The sequence below is a fragment of the Pleurodeles waltl genome, chromosome 11 (assembly GCF_031143425.1).
Source record: "Pleurodeles waltl isolate 20211129_DDA chromosome 11, aPleWal1.hap1.20221129, whole genome shotgun sequence".
Classification (NCBI taxonomy): Eukaryota; Metazoa; Chordata; class Amphibia; order Caudata; family Salamandridae; genus Pleurodeles; species Pleurodeles waltl.
The window spans coordinates 147373852-147397227 of record NC_090450.1 but is presented as its reverse complement, the minus strand read 5'-3'; the positions used below and the strand labels follow the sequence as shown (position 1 = coordinate 147397227).

At 44.2% G+C, this 23376-nt stretch overlaps 1 protein-coding gene across 1 annotated transcript in view; it reads right to left on the bottom strand.

The window, feature by feature from the left end:
• Positions 1-1149: 1149 nt before the first annotated feature.
• The window catches only part of STRIT1 (small transmembrane regulator of ion transport 1), a 37028-nt gene continuing 14801 nt past the window's right edge, over positions 1150-23376 (bottom strand). Inside the window, exons 2-4 of the mRNA XM_069213312.1 lie at positions 15947-15979; positions 1508-1606; positions 1150-1399 (exon numbers count right to left, since the gene is read on the bottom strand). Coding sequence (XP_069069413.1) covers positions 1512-1606; positions 15947-15979 — 128 coding nt within the window. The 3' untranslated portion in view covers positions 1150-1399; positions 1508-1511. The remainder of the gene's footprint in view (positions 1400-1507; positions 1607-15946; positions 15980-23376) is intronic.

Below are 23376 nucleotides of genomic sequence, written 5' to 3'. Positions count from 1 at the left end.
AAATCGACGCACAGCCTGCAGAAAACGATGCACAGCCTGCATCACAGTAAAAAATTCACTGCACGCCAAACCGGAATGACGCAGCTTGACTTCGCGAGGAGAAGATTGATGCAGCACCAGCATAGCGGGTGGAAATTCGGCGCACAGCCCACTGGATCGACGCATAGCCAAGCTGGAATGACGCAGCCTGACTTCCTGAGAGGAATTGATGCAGCGTCTGCCGTGCGGTAGAAATTTCCACTCAACACCCACAGGATTGACGTAGCCTCCATGACTTCGTCCTGTCAGTGCCGGATTTCAATGCATCGTCCCCGGGGAGTCTGAAAACCCCGCTACCCAAAGAGGGTCCAAGACCAAGAGCTGGAAATCGATGCAAAGCCTTCCCTGCATGAAAAATAAACAATTAATTGCTGTGTGCGGCCTGAGAAATCGACATACACCTCCCTGTTTTCCACTCATCTCCTCCTCTGCGGCTCCTTGTGGAGATTTTGAATGCAAAACAGGTACTTTGTGCTTGCAAAAGACATTTGTTGCTTTTAAGAGACTAAGGACACTTTATATAATTTTTTTACAGTCATATCTCAAGATATACTTATTGCATGTTAATCGTTTTGATCTGCATTTATGCAGAGTGAGGGTCCTTTCTTGGACGGGGGTAACCTGACTGCCAACCAAAGACCCCATTTCTAAAAGTCTCTCCTGTACGTAATCCCAAAAAATGTTAACCTGTTATCATAATTCCTACCTAGTTTCACAATTTTCCAATTTCTTAGCCTTTTTTATTCACTGAATTCAATTCTTGCAAGATTTTCTCATCGATGATTTGAATTTTTGCAAGGTTGTTTTCATCACATATGAGTTTTATCGTTGCGGTCCATTAAGGTTAGCAAATATATTTCTGCCATATGACGAAGTGATCACATTTGATTACCAGTTGTTTGTTGCAGACGGTCAGATTCTATTATGATGGCAGAGTATTAATGAAAGCAATAATGGCGATAACGACGTTGTAATGGAGAAATATTTACATCCATCACCATAGCTCCACTGGGCAATCCTCTTACAGTCATGGTATTTTTTCATTTCATTTACAATATACTTTTTACTCTTCCCTTCTAGATGGTTCTATCTTTTAAAATTATATGCCCATTTTTTGTTTCAGTAGTTTATTGTTTAATACATCGGGAAACCTGCTAAAACATTTTATTCTTTCAACAGGTACTATCACACATATGTGTGATTGATTTGATAAAAAATGAGCAAAAGTTTCTTCGTGTACTATATTACATCAGATTATTCACCGTCCACAAAGCACAGCTTTCTTAGTATACAATTCCTACAACACATTATTACACAAAATGTAAGCTTGTCTTCTTTTTTCATTCGGATGTCTTCGTCCCTACAAAACAAATATTATATCAAAATCAGAAGCCAAAGAAGTTACAGAAAAAAATATTTTCCTGGGTTATTATTTCCCATCTATTTTGCACTATATCAAATGACTTACTTTGTCAGCTGAAAATGACATATACCATCATTGCACATCCCACAATCCAGCCTGTTATGAGGAGAGCAGGAACAATGAACTGTTTGTATGGGATTTCCCCTACAGAGAAATAAGATATGGTATGAAATACAGCAGCTCGTGAGGAATCATAAAGAGTACAGAAAGAAAATGGAATAGAATACATATTTCAATTGGGCATAGTTGTATTGAAAAACAGCATGGTAAATAATGAGCATTGTGTTTCAGTAATTCTCCACATCGAAAATGATGACTCTAAAATACCTTACAATTCCGATGATACACACATGAAGAATTGTTAGGAAGAAGCAATTATCCCACCCCGAACACAGCAGTTTCAAATCGGCATTAACATTAATCGCATCCTAAAAAAAGCTGACCGCATCGCTCACTAGTTAATATGAACTCTTCTCCCTCCACAACTACTTACAATAATTATGTAGTTTTACTCCATATCTCAGGACCCCACTACCTGGCATATCTCTGTGATATATTTATAAGTCTCCCAAAATCTATGCCATGCATCCTTGACACTAAAAATACATTGGAGCACTCTATACACCCACAGTGTGCCGACAACATCCACAGAGATATGAGAAGCGTGACCATAGCCTGCAGGTCTAGATTTCCTTAGGGTTGTGGGTCCTTCTTTGCAGCCGCCCATCAGCGCTCCCCTAACGCCACCAAGTGTGCGTAGACATACACCGCACTATGGCGCAGTTAGGCACAAACATTTTGACGCTATTGTGGTACATTGCAGGATTAGTACCACACATTTTGGCACTAGTCCTGCAAGGTATATAGGGACCCATTATAAATAATGGTGTTCCCTCTTGTATTGCCTGCTCTGTGCAGGCGTTAAAAATATCTGTTAAAAATGGACCAGTGGAATCTCATAGATTCCACTGCAACATTTTTGCAGTTCCCCTAATGGGGGAACACCCCCCTTGCATACATTATGCTGGCACAGGCATAATGTGGTGCAAGGGGTTATAAAGTGGTGCAATGCAAGCATTGCGTCACTTTGTAAACCTGGTGTGGCAAATTTAGCCTTGTTGAGCCACATTAGCGGCATATAAAATGACACTAATATGGCACAAGGAGGAGCTAGGCCCTCTTAAATTTGGGCCTTAGAGTGTTAGAGGCATGATCACTATTCATGTAAATACGAATATTGTTATGTAGGAGAAACTGTAATACTGGCACCTTTAAAATGCTAATAATAAGCTTGTATTGTCCGATGCTGATCTTTGTATGGCTATGCTTTATTTAATGTGGTTTTCTTTAAACTCTGGGATATAATAAACATTACTAAATAGCCCTACAATTTTGGTATAAGTGCCCTCAACAATGTTAATCATATATGGAGGATCTTGAATTATCTCACAAGTATACAATAGAAAACTCAAAAGTCACACCATGTCCTAGTGCAGTTGTCACGCTGTTTCAACTACGTGAGTCACGTCTTCAGATTGCAAGTTTTCTAAATTTTGCACTTAGTACCATGGTTCGGAATCTTTCCACATCACTGATTGGCTGGCATCACACACAAACTGAGTGTGAAATGTCTTCTCATCTATTTATACCAACAATATGCACATGACCTATCTAAACAATGAAGCAAGGAAAGAACATACACGTTGAACAGCTGAATGAAAGAGAGTATCTGTTTCTGAACAGGATTAGTCTTCAGTTCTTCAGAGAGGTCTTGAATTTCAATCTGAAGACACATCAGAGAAGTAAAAGCAGTCACTTTACTGGAAAGCCACTTGTATAGGACAGCTTTCTGGAAAACGTAAGGGTTTTAGCTACTGCCAAAACCAAACACTTCGTGGTGCCAGAAATAGGGAATTCTGAGGTCAGTAGCTATTAAGAAATGATTGTTGACTTCTTACATCAAGTATGAAATGCTTGAAAGAAAATGTAAAATCAGTGGTGTTTTATTTTTTGTATAAAATAAAACATCATATTCAAATGTAGGTGGAGTCCTCGAACACCGTGGCAGACATCAGCCCTTTGGAAAGTATAGGGAAATAATGAGTGTATTAATCTTAAAAAATATATGTATAAAGCTAGACTTAATAAACAAAATGGCAAGGCACATTGTTAAGGCACATTTGCCCTAAATATGTAATAAATCATTCCTTATTCGATATATATATATATATATATATATATATATATATATATATATATATATATATATATCAAATAAAACAATTAAACCTACAATAAATGTTTTTTTGTTTAATATGTATTACATGTATTTAAAATTATGTATAGAAAGAACTTAGAGTATTTTTTACATTTTTCAACAACATTTCGAATAATTTTTTTTTCAACAGAAAATGTATTATTGTGTTTTTGTTGGAGACACATTTTACAAGGGCCCCGCGGTGACGGTCTACTTCCAGAATTCAGAAGCGTGCGGAAAATAACTGTGTTTGTGTGTGTAGATATATACTTATATCTATCACAGGAATCAAGGAATCCTGGGTAGTTCCCAAGCGAAGGCAGAGAGCAGCTCCTTTATATGGAGCACCATACAACACCAGCGACACTTTGAATCTGCTCACCTCGAATGTCTATTTTTCTAGCATAGTTCTGTAGTACAGAATTAGCACAGTTCATCCATTTCGAGCTAGAAAGGGACAAAGGCCTTACCCATTTTTACAACAAGACTTTTAAGCACAGGATTAACCCCTCCATTCATGCAAAGATGAAAAATGACAAAAGCCTTTTTTTTACCACTCCGGCCAAAGTATTACAGGTTTGAATTGATAAAATACTACCCAAGCCAGTCTGGAATGAATCAAAGCAATCCCTGACATATGTTTTGCTTTAGTTAGACATTTCTCACACATGTACATTTACTACTTAGTAGCAAATGTTGGAGAAACCCAGAGAGTGGTTGAATAATGCGGCATACACTCTACCAAATAGGTCAGTTTGGATGGAAGTAAGAGGGATTAAGGTTGCCTTAAGAAGGGGTTGAGGGAGGGACAGACAACCAGCCACAAAACAGTAAGTCCACTACTATTCACAAACTAGAGGGCATATTTACTGTAATGGTGGTGCATGGCAGAGCAGCAAGCCACCTTGTTACGCTGCCCTACGTCAAAGGGAAAGGGCAGGGGTGCAATATATTTATTAAATATGGTGCAATTATGTCCTTTCCCCCTGAACTGGAGCCATTTAGGCAGCCTAGCGCCAACGCAGATACCTATGCACAATGGTGCAAGGGTGCCTGTGTTGTTGGCAGGATTGTTTCTGTGCAGGAAGGGGAACCTTCCCGCACAAAAACAATCCATGGAGACATGTTCCTCTTTATATGTGTGTTGCAGAATTCAGCACATACAGAAAGAGGAAAAATGAAGTGAATTAAAGATATTTCTCCTTGTTATGCCTACCTTGGGGAGACATGAAATTTGGATGCATTCCCAGGTTTACATGCCCTTGAAAATCTGGAAATGCGTCAAAACCCATGGGTGTGGCGTGGAAAAACTCACAGCAGCGCCCATGGAATGCCTTCCTGGTGTGGAGTAAGGCAACACAGTGACTTGTGCTGCCTTGCCTTACGTCATATCCATGAGACCATGAAAAACCATGCAAAGTGTGGTGTCATAGATATGCTTCCGCAGTCTCCTTTGCCAGATCTTTTAAAAAAAGTGACACTCCAGTGGCCCACGGGGGTAGCAAATATTCCTCCAAACAGCCAAAGTCAATACAACCAAAAAGGACCCAAATAGTAGTAAATAGCTCAAAGCTGGAGTAAGCCCGGCACCAATATGGCAAACCTCTGGTACTGCAAGACTCTTCCATAGAAAATAATAAGGTAGGGACTTAAAATAAATCCATAGGAAATAATTTCAAATTAAAATAAAAGATTTTAAATAGTTAGTAAAATAAATATTACTTTATTTTAAGGTATTAGCTTTTTCGAATTTAAAACATTTTTGAATTACTAAATTAATGTAACAAGTTTGATTAAAATATGATTAAATTAGTTTAAATGAATTTGATACATCACTTTTACTTCTTATTTATAAGTAATAAAATATGTTTTTACTCAAATTGGTAATTTGCTTTTTAATTAAACTTCAGAAAAATACTTGAAAATCAACTATATTCATAATAATAATCAGAATTTAAATTAAGTTATAAAAGTTACAACTTTTTTATTTTGTTATACATTTAAAAATAAAAATATACAATCATTTTACATTATTATTTAACATAACAAATTTAAACTATGTTTTTTTCTAGTTTATTAAACGTTTTAACTCCTCCATCATGTCAGAAATCTCTCTATTGAAAAATATAGGAAAAAATGTAAAAAGTCTATTACATTTTTTAAAAATTAAAAAAAAGTGCATGTTTAAAAAAGACAAAAAATGAGCACCCCATGTTTAGCAATATTCACTTGCTGATAAAGTAATTGGTGGCACTTCGCACAAATGGCTATTCTGTGAGATGCTCAGAGTAGCAGCCCACATATATTGGGCCAGCAGTGCCCAGGATAGGATATGCATTATAGCCGTTGGTTGTGCTTGGTGACTGAATTTGATGCATGGTCACATTGTGCTACTTTAATAGACCTGGCTATGCTCCAGACCCATGGACTTTTGTACCTGACTGCCACTGACATGCCCTCTTTCCTTAAAAGTAAAGCCACTTTGGAGCAATGAAAGTGTTAAATTTCACTGTAAAAGATCTTTTGACTGTGAAAGTTGATGGACACTGTGGTTTGTGCCACTTTGTAGTAGCTTGCATTGCATGAGCCCCAGGACAAACATCTAGTAAGTCTAGATGAAGGACTATAATTTTTGACGGAGAAAATTAAATTTTTAATAGAAAAACACAATAAGATGAAAAGGGGGTCTCAGAATTTGAAATCCTTGTAAAGTTTCTTTGTTTAGTGGCACATGGTTGAGGTCCTTTACTAAAGCACATAAAATGCGCTTTTTTGAGGGTTAAAGAGGTTTAATCATCTGGACATGGATAGGTCACCAATCTCTGTTGTCCAGGCTTATGAACCCAAAGTGGAAAAGCAGCACTACAGATGCTATATGGACCACAGCTGTAGGCAGCAAATCTGGCATGCTGCGTAAGGTCGAATTAGCAGAGAAAAATTGTGGCAAAACTGTTGGGGCTGTACCCAGAGATTCTCTTCTCAGCAATTTGTCGGCCGTTTGGAGCCAGATGTAGTAAATTCTTTTACATGCACTAACAGTTTCAATTTCTGTTTCTGACAGGGAAAAACGTTTTTATTGTGAAGTAAACGCATTTTGGGAGTCTTGTGACTCTATGCCATTTTTTTTTATTTGGAATGGACGATGTTGTAGGTGCCCAATCCAAGTACTGAACCAGTATGAGATATATCAATGTTGTGCACCAAAACCCAGTTGAAACACTTTCAAACGTTACCCACTCTCAAGCTTGGGTGGTAACCAATTTGCAAAAGGGAAGGGGTCTCCTCAGGAACCGTTTTCCCTTTTTAAATTTATTTTAAAATGATGTGAACTAGGCAGTAGTTCAGGAGACCACTACCAACTCTCAAACAAACATCTCCAAAAACTAAGGCTTTTTTAAACTTAACCACATGTCATTAAAGGAAAATATTGAGGGGGCGTGGCCAAGATGGCAGCGTGAGCAGATGCGTATTGTCCGTGCTCCGCCGCCTGGGCCCCTGACATGGCTTTGCGGCCCGCATGGGGTGAAATTGGTGACCCGGGGAGCGCATCGGACGCCCCAGATAGTGGTGAGCTCCGGAGGGCCCAGGGCACCCGAGCAGGAGTGCGGCGCCGTGGGACCGGTGCCGACGCCGGCAGTGGGCGGGCGTGGCCCGTGGCGGTTCGGGCCGTGCGGCGGCCCTTGGGCCTTGTGGCTCTGCGCCTCTGGGGAGTGGAGTGGCGGCGGCCTAGCAGGGTGCCGCGCTACAGGTGCTTTGTGCAGGCGGTGGTGCGCTTCTGACAGGGCGTGAGGGGCCGGTGCCTGAGGGCGGCAGGGCCTGGGACCCTGGCTGGAGACACGAGTAAACCACTGATGTGCATGGCATTTGGATCTGGTCGATGAACAGCCCTTAGTGAGGCGGGAACCTGGGCCTTCTTATCGGCGGTGCAGGCGGCCCGCAGTGGACCTCAATTGCGCCGAGTCATAAGAAGTGGCTGGGAAGTGAAGGACTTTGCCACTGAGAGAAGGGGTTTGTGGTGGCTGGTGACTGTGTTGGGCCTAGGGTGACCCGGCCTCCGGGCGCACTTTGGAGGAGGCCCCGTTTGAGCTGCTTCAGCTGTGCAAGACATCCAGATTGGGGCGATGAACAGGTCCTGGTGAGACGGGGCCCCGGGCCCATTGATCGGCAGTGCAGGCGGCCCGCAGAGGACTTTATTGGCGCCGCGACATAAGGACCGGCTGGGACGTGAAATGCCCCGTCACTGAGAGAAGAGGTTAGTGGTGGTTGACTACGCTGGGCCTGGTGTGACCCGCGGGCGCATTTTTGAGGAGGCCTCGATTGAGCTGGACGCTCAAATCGGTGAGAGAGATGGAGTAATGGCGTCCGCTAAGGGCAAGCGGGAATGGACTGTTAGAGAGATGCTTACAGGGGCTCGCCCAGTGCCGGGAGGAGCTCTGGAGGGTCCACCTGCTGCGAAGTCTCCGGAGGAGAGGGGCGAGGTGGAGGAGGATATAGGAGCTCCGGTCACGAGGGGCTTTCTGGCCTCCCTGTTCGACTCGCTCAGGAGCGATCTTCAAGAGCTTCGAAGGGACATCTCCCATGAGGTAAAGGAGCTGAGAGCAGAAGTCTCCTCCCTCGGAGAACGTGTGGCACAGATTGAAGAGGGTGAAACCTCCCGGGTAAAGGAGGTGGCGGATCTCCAACAAGAATGCATCCGCTTGCGGGAGCAACAAGAACTCCTCCAGCTTACGGTGGAGGACCTAGAGAACCGCTCACGTCGGCATAATATTTGCATTAGGGGAGCACCATCTGGGGCTGAGAAGGTTGACATCAGAGAGTTCGTGCTGGAGCTATTTCGTTCAGTTCTTGGCTTAGAGGAGCCTCAAGAAATTATGCTGGATAGAGTGCATCGGGTGGGTCGGGCTCGGGGTGATGGAGATCGCCCCCGGACATTTTGGCATGCGTCCACAACTATGGGCTTAAGGACAGTATACTGCAACGAGCGCGCAATCTCCCGCAGATCCAATTTAGAGGGCTCCAGCTCCAGTTGTTTCAGGATCTTTCGGCAAAAACTCTGCAGAGGTGTCATGAATTTAAGCCTATTATGGAACATTTGCGGGCACAAGACGTGCCATATTCTTGGGGCCACCCGTTCCGCCTTATTTTGCGCTGGGAGGCGCAGCTCCACCAGGTGAAGTCCATATCGGTGGCGAACCGGATCCTGGGCCTGGTGGAGAGGGGCCAGGACCCGGGCGTGCAATCGGGCCCGAGCAGAGAGGTCCGCCTGAGTTGGAGGAGAAAGGAGAAAAGGAGGAAGCGGCAGCGGCCTACCACCTCGGAGCAGCTATCAGAGCGGAAGTCGGCAGTGACCAACGTGGCAGCTGGGACCAATATCTAATTCTTGGGTGCCTGAGGGCGGCTGCTTAGCATTGGGTCGCCTATTTGTTTGCTTACGAGCTGTCAGGGGGGCCTGGGCGGCGGGGTGAACGGGCCTAGATGGTGAACTTGAGGGGGTTCCACGGCCCAGTCGAGACTTTTTCCACTTTGGAGATGAGAGTGAGAGGACTTTGGGGGTCATTCCAACTTCGGCGGGCGGCAGAAGCCGCCCGCCAAAGTTCCCCCCCAAGAAGACCGCACCGCGGTCAAATGACCGCTGCGGTCATTCTGACTTTCCCGCTGGGCGGGCTTGCGACCGCCAAAAGGCCGCCCGCCCTCCCAGCGGGAAAGACCCAGCAACGATGAAGCCGGCTCCGAATGGAGCCGGCGGAGTTGCTGGTGTGCGACGGGTGCAGTTGCACCCGTCACGATTTTCAGTGTCTGCTTTGCAGACACTGAAAATCTTAATGGGGCCCTGTTAGGGGGCCCCTGCAGTGCCCATGCCAGTGGCATGGGCACTACAGGGGCCCCCAGGGGCCCCACGACACCCGTTCCCGCCATCCTGTTTCTGGCAGTGAAAACCGCCAGAAACAGGATGGCGGGAAGGGGGTCGGAATCCACATGCAGCGCCGCCGTGGAGGATTACCTGGGGCAGCGGGAAACCGGCAGGAAACCGCCGGTTTCCCTTTTCTGACCGCGGCTTTACCGCCGCGGTCAGAATGGCCCCTGAAGCACCGCCAGCCTGTTGGCGGTGCTTCCGCGGCACTCTGCCCTGGCGGTTTTCAACCGCCAGGGTCAGAATGACCGCCTTTGTGTTGGTAATCACCTGTTGGTTGTTTGTTGGTGTGCTTCTTCCCTGGGAGTCCGGTCTAGGATTAGTCATGGAGGAGCAGCCCTGTGCCCCTCTGCCCCTGGGTGACCCACCCCCGGCGGTGACATGACAGTTAAATGCATAAGTTTGAATGTTCGGGGGCTTAACAACCCAACCATGCAGCTAGCGATTCTATCAGGTCTAGAGAAATGGGGGGGGTCACATTTGCCTATTACAAGAGACCCATTTGTTACATAAAGATACGTTCCGCATGCGCTCACGATGGTTCCCTAGGCAGTTTTGGTCCTCAACTACTACTAAACATGCGGGGGTTGCAATATTGCTCTCGAGGACGTTTTCCGGGGAGATAGTTGGGAAGATACATGAAGTTCCAGGTAGGTTCCTGGCAATCAGAATGAGGCTTGGGGCTTTTTCTTTTACCGTTGCTTCCCTTTATGCCCCGAACTCCCAGCGGGAGGCTTTCTTGAGACAGTCAATCTCCCCTATACTTAGTTCGCCAGATAGCGCTATTTTAATAGGGGGTGATTTTAATCTAGTAATGGACAATGAGCTTGACCGCTCGGGTCAATGCTTTGGACAGACTGGGGCAGTGTCGGAGACGGGGCGTCAATGGTTGGTCGAGTGTGGGCTAGAGGGCGTGTGGAGAAAGTCTCATCCTACATTACGAGATTATTCTTTCTATTCGGCGGCTACCAAGACCTACGCCCGGCTTGATCTTTTCTTGGCCTCGCAAGAGTTTATGTCCCGGGTTAGAGAGGCTACGATTGAGCCCAGGGCCTTGACTGACCATGCCCCTATTACTGTTGAATTGGCCATGGAGGTAGGGCGAGTCGGTACCCTGTGTTGGTGCTTTAAGGACTCCTTGCTTCAGAGCGAGTCAGCAGTGGAGTCGCTTCGACGGGCGATTGTGGACTATATTGTTTTTAACAATGATGGCAGCACCTCCACGGAGATTGTCTGGGAGGCGTTGAAGGCAGTAGTGCGGGGTGAGGTTATGGCAATGTCAGCGAGGGATAATAGAGCGAGGAGAGAGGTGAGAGAAAGGTTAGAGCAGAGAGTGATTGCCTTGGAGCGTTCCCATAAATCGACTGGTGCGCCCAGACTCTGGCGAGAGTTAGAGAAGGCGAGGCAACAGCTGAAGCGACTAGACTGGTATAGGGTGGAGTACGCAGTAGCACGTCTTAAGCACAAATATTATATTGGGAGCAATAGATGTGGAAAGCTATTAGCGCATCGGTTGCGAGCGCAACGTGCAGCGTCAACAGTTAAATTGATTCATTCTCATTCCGGTGAAGTGGCCTGTACGAGTGATCAGATTGCTGAAGCCTTTGCAGGGTTTTACCGGGGTCTATATGCGACGGATGAGCGGGACGACGCTGTTCTGGACGCCTATTTGGAGGGTGTAGCAATCACTCCTCTTGGGGAGAAGGAGATGATGTCATTAGACCAGGAGATAAGGCTAGAAGAAGTTATCTCGGCGATTTCCCGCCTAAAGAATGGGAAGTCCCCCGGCCCAGATGGGTTCAAGCTGTTGTTTTATAAGACCTTTTGTGTGGAACTCGCCCCAGCTACTCACCCGGCTTTTTAACTCCTTTAGAGCGACGGGGACTCTAGCACCTAGCATGCTGGACGCTACTATTACTGTTATACATAAATCGGGTAAGAATCCGGAGGACTGTGCTTCGTGTAGGCCGATCTCGCTTCTGAACATAGATGCCAAATTATTCACTGGGATACTTGCCTTCCGCCTTAATCCTTATATGCCGGGTCTTATTGATCCAGATCAGTCAGGTTTCATTCCGAATCGACAATGCAGCGATAATACGAAGCAGCTTTTACATCTGATAGACAAAATCGATAGATCTCGAAGAGAGGCGCTTTTTCTTTCAATTGACACTGAAAAGGTGTTTGATAGGGTCCATTGGCCATACCTTTTCCGGGTCTTGAAGCGTTTCGGCCTAGGTCTGGGCTTTAGATCTTGGATCCAATGTGCTTATCGCTCTCGTAGAGTGGCGGTTCTAGTCAATGGTGTGCTCTCTGCATCGTTCCCGGTTAGGCGTGGGACCAGACAGGGATGTCCACTCTCCCCCCTCCTGTTTGCGCTATATATGGAGCCCTTCGCACAGCGCTTGCGAGATAGCCCCTTGGTTTCTGGTGTGAAATTTGGTGGAGACCACCACCTTATTACCCTATACGCGGACGATGTGATTCTCACACTTGCGGAGCCTGCCACCTCTTTTCCTGTGCTTATGGAGTTATTAGCGGAGTTTAGCCGGGTTTCGGAATTTAAAGTGAATATTCAGAAGTCTCAGGTCCTTAGTCGGTTCTTGAGCACAGACCATGAGGAAGATTTGAGAGCTCGGTACCCCTTTATTTGGTCGTCCTCGCGCCTCTCCTATCTGGGGGTTGAGTTAGCGACGTCTGCCTCAAAAACGGTGAACCTAAATTACAAGAAACTGGTACGCGATATACAGCGAGATTTGGAGATATGGGGGAAACATAAGCTATCTTGGCTGGGTAGGGTGCCTGCGGTTAAGATGACGGTATTGCCCCAAATATTATATGTATTTCAGGTGCTCCCGCTGACCCCACCCCCCCGGACGATTGCTGCTCTACAATCCGCAGTCTTGAGATTTATATGGGAGGGTCGGCTGGCGCGTTTATCGAGACAGGTACTATACCGCCCCAAGAGCAGTAGGGGATTGGCGATCCCATGCCTTCTGAGATATTTTCAGGCAGTCCAGCTATGTTTTCTTGTGGAGTGGAGTCGCCCACTCACGGAGAAACACTGGTGTTTTATGGACCAGGTGGTGGCTGGCTCTCATAATTGGAAGGAGCCTTGGCTCCGGCGTAGACATAGGCCTGGAGGCCTTTATGCATCCCTGATTACGGGGACGACGCTGCGGGTGTGGGACATAGTGGCTTGCCGCTTAGGGCTGACTTATTTTCCCTCTCCGATGACCCCCATAGGTGCGAACCCGGATTTTGAACCTGGGCAACATTTGGAAGGCCTTAGATGCTGGTATAGGGGGGTTGCAGGAGAGTGGGGAGTCTCTTTGATGAACATGTGGTTTTGTCCTTTGACCAGATGAGGGAGGCCTACGGCCTAGTGGAGGCGGATAGGCTGATGTATTACCAGGTTCGCATTGGGCTCTCTTGCCGGCGAACAGAGCTTTGATGGATAGACCTCTCACACCATTTGAGAAATGGCTTCTCCTAAAGAAGGATGATAAGAGAATTATTTCAGAGCTCTATCGCCTTCTGCAAGGAGCAAGCCGCCCGCCCAAGTCAAAGGGTAAGTTGAGATGGGAGAGGGAGCTTGAGAGAGAGCTCTCGGATGAGGAATGGGACAGCATATTCTATAGAATACACCATACGGCATATTGTGCAGCGGGGACAGAGACATCATATAAAGTCGCCTCTTACTGGTACTACACCTCGACGCGGTTGCATGCATGGGATCATAATAAGACAGACCTTTGCTGGAGAGGGTGTGGAGCTACAGGCACATTGGTACATCTGCTCTGGCATTGCCCCAAGTTACACCGTTACTGGGGAAACATTTTAGATGAGATAGATGTAGCGTTTCAGGTCACGATCCCAAGGTTCCCAACGTTTATCCTACTGGGGTTGCCCAAACCCCTTACTTTTCCTTTAAGATCTCTAAAAGGGAGGCAGATGGCCCTGGCACTCAATACAGCATTGCAACTGATTCTAGCTCTCTGGGGTACAGATAGGGTCCCAACTTGTGTTTCATGGCTCCAGAAGCTCTGGTGTATACTCGCAATGGAGAAACTCACGCTAGCCACCCACCAGCGGGCAGAAGATTTGGGGGCACTGTGGAAGCCATTTATTTAGCTTCTGTCTGCAGAATTCACTGAGCTGACATGCCCGACCTACCTGAGAGTCTTGAGACTGAACTGAATCATAGGTTGGAGTGTGAAAGGGGGGGTCGCTAGAGGGGAAGGACGATTGATAATCTAGGGGTTAGGGAAGGGAAGGATAGATGGATGTTACGGTCTCTCTGAGGGAAGCACTGTTGAAATGTTGAAATGTTTTTTTTTTTATACATGTTTTTGTGGTTCTCATCTGCGGGGCTGATATTCTGGAGGACTATTGGTCAACGCCAGTGGACACATGGCTCAGCAAGGAGAAGATCCTTTGGGGAGTCAGTATTGGCATGGTTTTGGGACTCATGAGAGAGACCTTTGTTTGATGCTATGTTTTTGCTATTGTGCTGATATATATCATCTCGGTCCTGCGATGAGTGGTGTTTTGTATGTTTAGATTCTTATAAAACAATAAACAGATTTGATCATAAAGGAAAATATTTTGTATTTAAAAAAAAGAAAAGTTAAAAGGTGCTCATCTGCTGACTCTAGCACGCCATTATTTTTCTGCAACTTTCATCATTACTGTTATTAAGATAGGCCAGGTTATGACTTGCTCTAGAACAGTCCTATTACTACATAGGTTGTCTCCAAAGATTCAACACTGTTTGCATATTGTGCCTTTACTTTACTGTTAGTTAAATACAGAGTCACAATGAGATATCTCACTTACAGTTCAGAAAGTCGGTGGCATAACATCTGACTATGCTGTTTTAGATGCAAAGGAACAGGATATGAGGAACTAATGAGTGATTATCGACTGCTTTAACCTTTGGCTCGTGCTAATCAGGTTAAGCAAAAGTTTATGCCAATAAAAGCCTGCAAAGAATGAGGACACAGTTAGGTCAGAGTGATCAACAGCTTGAAACGTTTTGTAAAACTATATGTTTGTAGAAATGGTGGATTTCAACTATATTTGCCATTGATAACGAGCTCAAGCGTCAGAGAAAAAATCTTGTCCGTGAGTTAGGACAAATGAAGTTGTTTAGACTGTAGGGGATTTGGAAAATTGTTGATTGTTGCGACCCTTTGAATATGGAACTGGCTCTGGCTAGTGTGCTCCTTTGCTACTGAAAATATATAGAGCCATATTTACAAGAGGCCTCCATCACAGAACGTCACCTTTTCTGATGCTCTGGTGGTGCAGGCCTCTCAATCATATATATGAGGCAAAAAAAGTCACTCTGCCTGGATTTCCATGGCCTCATAGATAAGAAGGTGTTTCATGGGTGTTACTGTAGGTTTCCCATGCAACACCCACAGGTTTTGACACATTTTCAGAATTACAAGGATCTGCATACCCGGGAATGTGTCAAAACTGTGCGCCTCCCCAGGGGAGGTGTAACGAGGATAAATAACTTTACTTCTCCTAGTTGTTTCCTGTTTCTATGTATGCTGCATTCTGCAGCACACCTAGAAAAATGAAAATGCCTCCACTGATTCCTGTTCCTTCTGCCTGCACCAGTGCAAAAATTGGTGCCTAGTGTCAATTCAGGCACCCTTGTACCAAGGTGCAGGGATATCTGTGTTGTTGTTGTTTTTGTGCAGGAAGGGACATCTTACTGCACAAAAACAATCAATGGAGGCGTTTTCCTCTGTGTGCTGCAGAATGCAGTTATTTCTTCTCATTATGTCTCCCCCGGGGAGGCGCACCGTTTTGACGCATTCCCAGATATACAGATCCTTGTAAAACTGAGAATTTGTCAAAACCCACTGCAATGCTCATGGAGTGCCTCTTTGACATAGAGTAAGGCAATTCAGTGCTTTGCTCATCTTGCCTTACACTATATCACGAGGCCATGCAAAGCCACACGGGGTGGCTTTGTGTTGCCTCATAGACATGACTGAGAGGGCTGCACCACCTGAGTCATAAAAAGAGACGCTCTGGTGGCACAGGTCTCATGTAAATGAGGCCCATAGTTTTTAGATCACAATTGACAACCCCCTTGGCTAACACGACTAGAGCTTGTATTTTGTAAGCAATGCAGATTTTTGTTACTCATTTTTTAGATTTTTAGAAGCGTGATGAATGTTGGTGAATAGTAGATAACATTGATTAATTGAAATAGTTCGCCTTGTAAATGGAAAGGCAATCTTTCTGGTTTATTTATGTTTGTAAATAGTTCTAAATAATTTAAAGAAACACTCACCTGCTGAAGCATCTTCAGCTTTGTCTTTATCACCTGACAAAAGAGAACATGAAAGCCTTTCAGTGGTTAACTAATTCTTTCAAATTTGGATGCCAATAAAAATACATATCTTCTTTCATGCAAGCTGTTCAACTGTACTGGCAAGTATTTGAAACATAGTGCACTTGTTTAAAAACATATATTCGTGATTCAAGTTAGTAAGAAGTAATTAGGGGGTGTTTTTGGTCTTTTGATATAAGTCAATAAAACCCAATAATGAAAAATACTTAGAATTGCACCAACACACATGCACACTCACACGACAGAAACATACACAATCCTGAACAATGTTTAGTATAGATTCAATGTGAATTATAGACAGAAAATGTTACAGGATGACACAGTCATAGCCTTGCAATCATTGACACTGTGAAAAATCGTTGCACAAGCCAACCTATAGTTTATAGATGTGTATCGAATAGCATGGTTACTAGGTAACATTTCGGGGATGCTTTTTCATGGGACTACAAATTGATCATCAATGAGTTGCCAATCTATAGAAAAAGATAAAATGGCTGGAATTTGAAAGCAATTGCTGTCATGCCCTTGACCTCTTGCCACTAGGCAAAAAGTTTCATTCAGTCAAATAAAACATTAAAATTCCATTAGTGAGATCTGGCCTTCTACCACCTATTGACCCCCAAGAAAGCAATATACCCTGTTCCAGTACCAGATTCACAAACACAATTATATTCATCCCTGTAGGGTTTCTCCCCTAAACTGAGGAAAATAATGAGTTTGTTTTGAAATTCGCAAAGGGATTTGAGAAGAATGCATGGGAAGATGCACCAGTCGCAGGTTCCAAAGTAGAGTAATTTTGAGGATTTCTTTTTACTCCAATACAAAGGCATGCATGTGTGCTAAATTACACACTGTAAAATTACAGATACATCCTTCATATGTGTAAATGGACTTTAAAAAGTTGTTTTTTCTTCCTGGAAAAACATATTGTCCCATGTAGAAACCCATTCTCAAAAACATCCACCTATTTGTGTGGTCTTCCTTTGCCATACCCAGGTAGGCATACATCTCAAGCTGTTTCAGGGATGAGAGCTGGTTGAGAAATAGTTAGTAATTACCTACAAAAAAGTGTGGGGCATATTTATCAATCTTTCATGCAGCACAACGCAGCAAGCCACCTTGCTGTGCTGCATGAAAGGAAAGGACAGGAATGTGCCGTATGTAACATTATACAGTGCATTCCTGTCCTTTCCTTTTGTAGGCACACTTTTGGATGCCTAGCACAAATGCAGGCACCCTTCCGCTATGTTGCAAGGGTGCCTGAGTTGTAGGTAGGATTGTTTATGTGCAGAAAGGGACAGCTTACAGCACAAAAACAATCCTGTGGGGCATTTACCTCTTTTTATGTGTGAATAGAATTCTGTCGCTGCCTTGCATTACTCTAACTTTATCAAGGCATGCAGGTCCACGCAAGATGGCCTTGGTTGGCTTGATAAATCTCATTTAGGTTTTTCAGCACCCTTGTTCCCCCTTGCATGGCGGAAGGGTGACGCAAAACCTTGATAAATATTCCCCTGTGTTTGTAGCCGATCCAGCATTTTCAAGATGTTCATTCTCAGGAAAGCACACTGCCAGCTCCTGGTGGGATATTTGCTCACACAAAGGTGTATATGAGTAAGTGAATATCATTTGTATCAATGTTATTCATGTAAAACCACAACTGATGAATAGCAAAAGTGGATTTACACTTATACCAAAGAATATTATTGTGTGTAAGATGAACCTACAGATGCAAAAATATATGTCTCTCATTTTTTCTATGGTTTATCCTGCTTGCCTGCCTGTATGGCTGTCTCTTTCCCTCTCTCTCTCTCTCGCTCTCTCTCTCTCTCTATATATATATATATATATATATATATATATAGATAGATAGATAGATATATAGATATATATAAATATGTGTGTGTATATATATATATATATATATATATATATATATATATATATATATAGTTAAGGGACGTTATATTTAGGTTCTGAATGTACTCACACAAAACCATGGAAATTCAGCAGTTATTTCAAGTAGCTTTAACTTGTGCCCTTAGGTAACTTTAACTGGTGCCTTCACCATACACAGTTTTCTTATCAATAATGTTATTACAAATGTTGCAGTGATAATATCAAATAATCCATAGAAGATATCATCAATGATATAATATGGGGAATAATGAGCTCTGCGTGTCAAAGGCGCAAGTTATAGTTATCTTAGGGCGCGAGTTAGAGTTTTGTGAAAGAACTCTAATTGTAACTGCTGAATTTCTGCAGTTTTGCATGAGTAAATTCAGAACCTAACTATAACATCCCACTAACCTTGTTTTTTTCAGTGAATTTCTATGTTTTTTAATGTAAAGTAAATTTAATTATTCTGCATTATTCCAACCCCCACCCTGCAGCCAAGCCCTTATAACCGCCCAACCCCACGCCATGCACGGCCTTTGGCCGTGAGCAGAGCAGGTTGACCAGAGGGCCTGTCTCTGTCAGTGGATCTGTGAGTGGGTACATGAGTGTCTGAATGGGTCTGAAAGTGGGTGTGTGAGTCTATGAGTGGGTCTGTGTGAGTGCATAAGTGTCTGAGTGGGTATTTGAATGGGTGCATGAGACTCTGAGTGCATGTATAAGTGAATTAATTAGTGTATGAATGGGCCTGTGTTTTTTTTTCTAATTTTTTTCATATTGGCGAATATTTTAATTCGTAAAAATGCATAAAAATGTGTGAAGTGTCATGAATATTGCCAAAGGTGTTGCAAAATTATTTTAAACCTATAATCTGCCCCTAAAACACACCTGTATCAAACCCATGGGGTCAGTGTACATTCACCTTTATCCCTAATGCCACTATCAATTAGGATTTTCACGCCTTGGGACAGTGAAATAGTCACGTTGCGGTCAGCCAATGACAGCACCTCTTTTCGCACACTCATTCGTGAAACTTTGCACATATTCGCAAATTGTTTGCGATATGCAAATTTCGATTTCCTTTAATATCTCAAAAACTACTAAATGGATGTGCACCAAATAAGCAAAAGCGTAATTTGCATACGGGAAGCTAGCTTTCTGCTAAATTTGGTGTAATTCTGTCCAGCGGTTCGGTCTGTAGTCATGTCTAAAGGTCCCATGGGAATTTGCATGGGAACCCAAATTTTTTGCCCCTCCTTTTTGCTTAGCCCCCACTTGACAGATCACTCCCAAACTTTCTACTTGCAATAAAAATCACCAGTGGCACTTTATTTTGGAAAATTTCATGAAGATTCATCAAACCGCATTATAGATATAAGCAAGTCAAAAAACACTTTTTCTATGTAAACAGGCTCCATAACTTTATCTACCTAATGGCGACTATAAGTAATATATATATATATGTGTGTGTGTTTTTGTGTGTGTGTATGTGTATATATGTGTATAGATTACCCAGTGTCAGTAGCCTCTAGGTAGTTATAGCCAGATCTGTTTTTCCATAGAAAAAGTGTTTTTGGTTTTCTAATAACTTTGGCCCTATTTGACAAGAAAAAATGGAGGTCTCAAAATCCCCATGCATTTTTCACAGGCATCTGTAGGCCAGGCTATAGCAAAAACTTTTGAACGGAATTGTTAGACTTGACAGCCTTTGGTTGGTCTTCCCTCAAACATTTTGCCTGCTTGCCTCCAGTTTTACTGAATTTGATTTTGTTGACCTTAGGACTCTGTGTACTTTACCACTGGTAACCAGTGCTATAGCAGTTGTGCTTTTTCTCTAAAACATGGTGTGATTGGTGTATACTTAATTGGCACATTTAATTTACTAATAAAGTGCACTGAATGTGCTCAGGGCCTGTAAATTAAATGCTGCTAGAGGGCCTTCAGCACTGCTGTGCCACCCACTTATGTAGCACTTTAAAACATGTCTCAGGCCTCCCATCGCAGCCTGAATGTAGTGTTACACTGCCATGTTAACTTGACATTTAACACATCCAGCCAAGCCTTCAACCCTACTTTTATTACAACATAAGTCACCCCTAATGTAGGCCATATACAGCCCACAGTTCAGGGTGCTGTGTAAATAAAAGGCCTGATTCACAAAAGTAAACTTAGACCAAAAGTCTCAGTTTAGACCTAAAGTCAAACTGTACAGCTAGTAAAGTTAGACTTTTGGTCCAAGTTTATACTTTTGGTTTAAGTTTAGAACAAAGTCTAAACGTAGACCAAAGTCTAACTTTACTATTAGTAAAGTTAGACTTTAAGTCTAAACTTGGATTTTTGGTCTAAGCTTTGACTTTTGGTCTACGTTTACCTATGTGAATCGGGCCCCATCATGTTTAGTAACAATGAAATTGTAATAATAAATCCGCTTAATGTAAAGTAGGATTAAGTGCTACACTTTGGAAAATGCCACTTTTAGAAAGTTGGCATTTTCCTGCTCGTAAGCCCTGTGTGCCTCTAGCTTGTCTCCAATACATGTCTTGGGTGGGATGACAGCTGGGCTTCGTGCATTTCCTCTATACAGACACACACAAAGGGAGCTTAGGTGTGACTGATGGGCCCTCCACATACTGATGGGCCATCATGAGCAGAATGGGAGGGAGGAGCTGGACACACAGCCTCACATTTACACCTGAATAGGCTGTGTCCTGTTCCCACAATAAGGACTGCTCAACTCCCTGTAGTGAGTCTGGGGCCAGGGCAGGAAAGGAGGGCCTCTGTGCACTTCAAAGCACTTCTATAAAGACTTTGCCACTTCAAAGGCACCTCTGGGTATACAAATTGGACATCTGACCCTACCAACTCAGTTAACTTTGAACCCTGTGGATACTCTACTAGGAAGAAGGACTGCTGTGCTGCTGAAGGACTGCTACTCTGATGAATTATTGTTCTGGAGGAAGTGCTTTCTTGCTGTGTTGACCTGCTGTCCTCTTTACCTGGGTGAGAAGGACTGGATCCACACTGCTTGAACCCAACACCCAGAGTTACTCCAAGGGCCAGCTGACTGGTCTCTTGTTTTCTGAAGTTTCAGGGACACAAAAGACTTTCAAACTACTTGCTACATCACCGGAACTCTGCCAGTTGTGAGTATTGTCCTGCCAAGTGGTGCCAATTCAGCCCTGCAACATTGGGAGTAGTTATAAACTGCTTCCTCAACCAGAAATCTCACATCAATGCTGCTGCACTGTTTGGAGAAGGTGCATCGCCATCTGTGTTGATGCATCGCTGCTGCTGCAAGGACTGAATGCAATGCATCACCAACTGTGTGGCGCATTACCTCCATTGCTGAAGCTTCCCTGACTTTGTGCAGCTCAGAGCTGACCCATTGCCCCATCTCAAGGATTGCAACAATCCATTACCTCCTCTGCTTCTAGCATCTTCCTCGATGTAGATGCAAACAAGGTGCTTTTTCAGCTGACCATGTCTGGTCTGTGTATCCAACCCACACTTCCATCGCAGGCAGTCTGAACTTTCAGATTTGACACAGTCTAGCGTGACCAGACGGCCCAAGTTGGCACTTTATGATTTTCAGAACTCCGGTTCTACTTATTGGATTTTTGCCATTTTTGGTCTTGTTTTGTTCATTAAATTAAGTTCTATTTTTCTAACCAGGTATCTTTTTGTGTGGCATTTTTACAGCTTTACTGTTTGAAGTGTTGCACAGATACTGAACAAATTGCCTCCTAAGTTAAAGCCTGACTGCTCTGTGCCAAGATACCAAGGGATGAGCACAGGTTAATTTATGGTGTGTTTGTGACTTCTCCTGACTAGGATTGTGGGTCCCGTGTTGACAGGGTGAATACGTCTGCCAACCAGATACCCAATTTCTAACATTAGGAATGAACGATGAGGAAAGGATTTGTGTTTGTGCAGTGTCATAAAGTGATTTGGAGTACACTACTATTCCACATCTAATACCAATTCAAGTTAACCCTCCCTGATAGGCATTTTTGATTGTTCCAAATGTATCCTCTCTCAGCCTGTCTGTTGGATCTGTGATTTCACCTGCAAAGAGTTTGAGCTGGCCAACCTGGAGAGCTACTAGTTGTTCAGCTCACAGTGTTTTGTGAGGAGAAGGGACTGGCTGCCAAGAGGAGCATCAAGAAGGCAGAGCTCCAAAAGGCTTTAGAGCAAGGGCAGAGGTGCACCAGGCCCCCACAAACAATGAGGAGGAGCTGGCTGATGAGGTGGAATTGGACCAATACTCACAGGAGGGTCTTGGACAGCTGCCTGAGGGGGACAACATCCTTCTAGAATTGGAGAAACCATCTTGGGCAAGGAACGGTGTGCCACACAAAGGCCTGTCCCAAAAGGAGCTAGAGGAAAGGAGGGAGGAGATAAGGCTTAAGCTAGAGATTGCCAAACTAAAGTTAGAGAAAGAGCAGGCTTTGGAAGAGAAGAGACTGACCATGGAAGAAAAGTGAGTGGCACATGAGCTGAGCCTCAGACAGCTGGACATTGAAGCCATGCAAGTCGAATTCAGAAGTAATGTTGGTAGCGTACCTGCAGTGTCCTCTGGAGAAGGAAGCGCCTGAATACCAATTAATTTGGTGCCCAACTAAATGGTGGGAGATGACATTGATATGTGGTTTTCAGCATATACATTATCTTTAGGGGTGCAAAGGGTTCCTGAGGAGTACTGAGGGTACCTTGTGAAAGTACATGCCACCAGTGGAGAGGGACACACTCCTTATACTTGAGGTGGAGGACCAGACGTAATACAAACCTAGGAAAGTCATACTCACTAGTAAATTTTGACTGACCCCTGAGAGATAGAGGTTGAGATTCAGACACAGACCTGGGTGGGCTTTCTAGACAATTCCAGGACGGCACTGATGGGCTGCGTGAAGGGCAGCATGGTCGAAGACTATACTGGGTTGTACGGCTTGATTCTGAGGGAGCACATGCTTGATATTTGTTTTCCCTCGCTACACCAAGACCTGGTTGATAGCAAGCTGCCTGACCCCAGGAAACTTCCAAAGGAGGCAGACATCTGGGTCAGCACCAGAGTTTCAAAGAAGGCATCTGAGGGGGACTATCAAAAGGGTAGGCAGTGTTCCCAATAGTGGAAGGAGAGGGAGAAACAAGAAGATACTATCGCAAGGCCCCTAAAAAACTTCTCAGAGGAAAGATCTTCCTTGACAAGAGTCAGAACAAGACTCCCAAGTGCTATTGGTATGGGCATTACAAGGGTGATGCGAAGTGTCGTAAGAGGGCACAGCCTCCCACTGGTGGCGTGTGTAGTGCTTGCGGGGGAGTTTGTCCCAGTCAGTGGGACCGAAGTCAGTGAGGTTATTCTAGCATCCCTGGGTGACATGGAGATGGTTCCTAAAGTGCATATGCCTTCCATACTGCTAAGTATAGGCCATGGGTCACCATTAAAAGGCAAGGTATTGAGGCTCTGAGGGACCTAA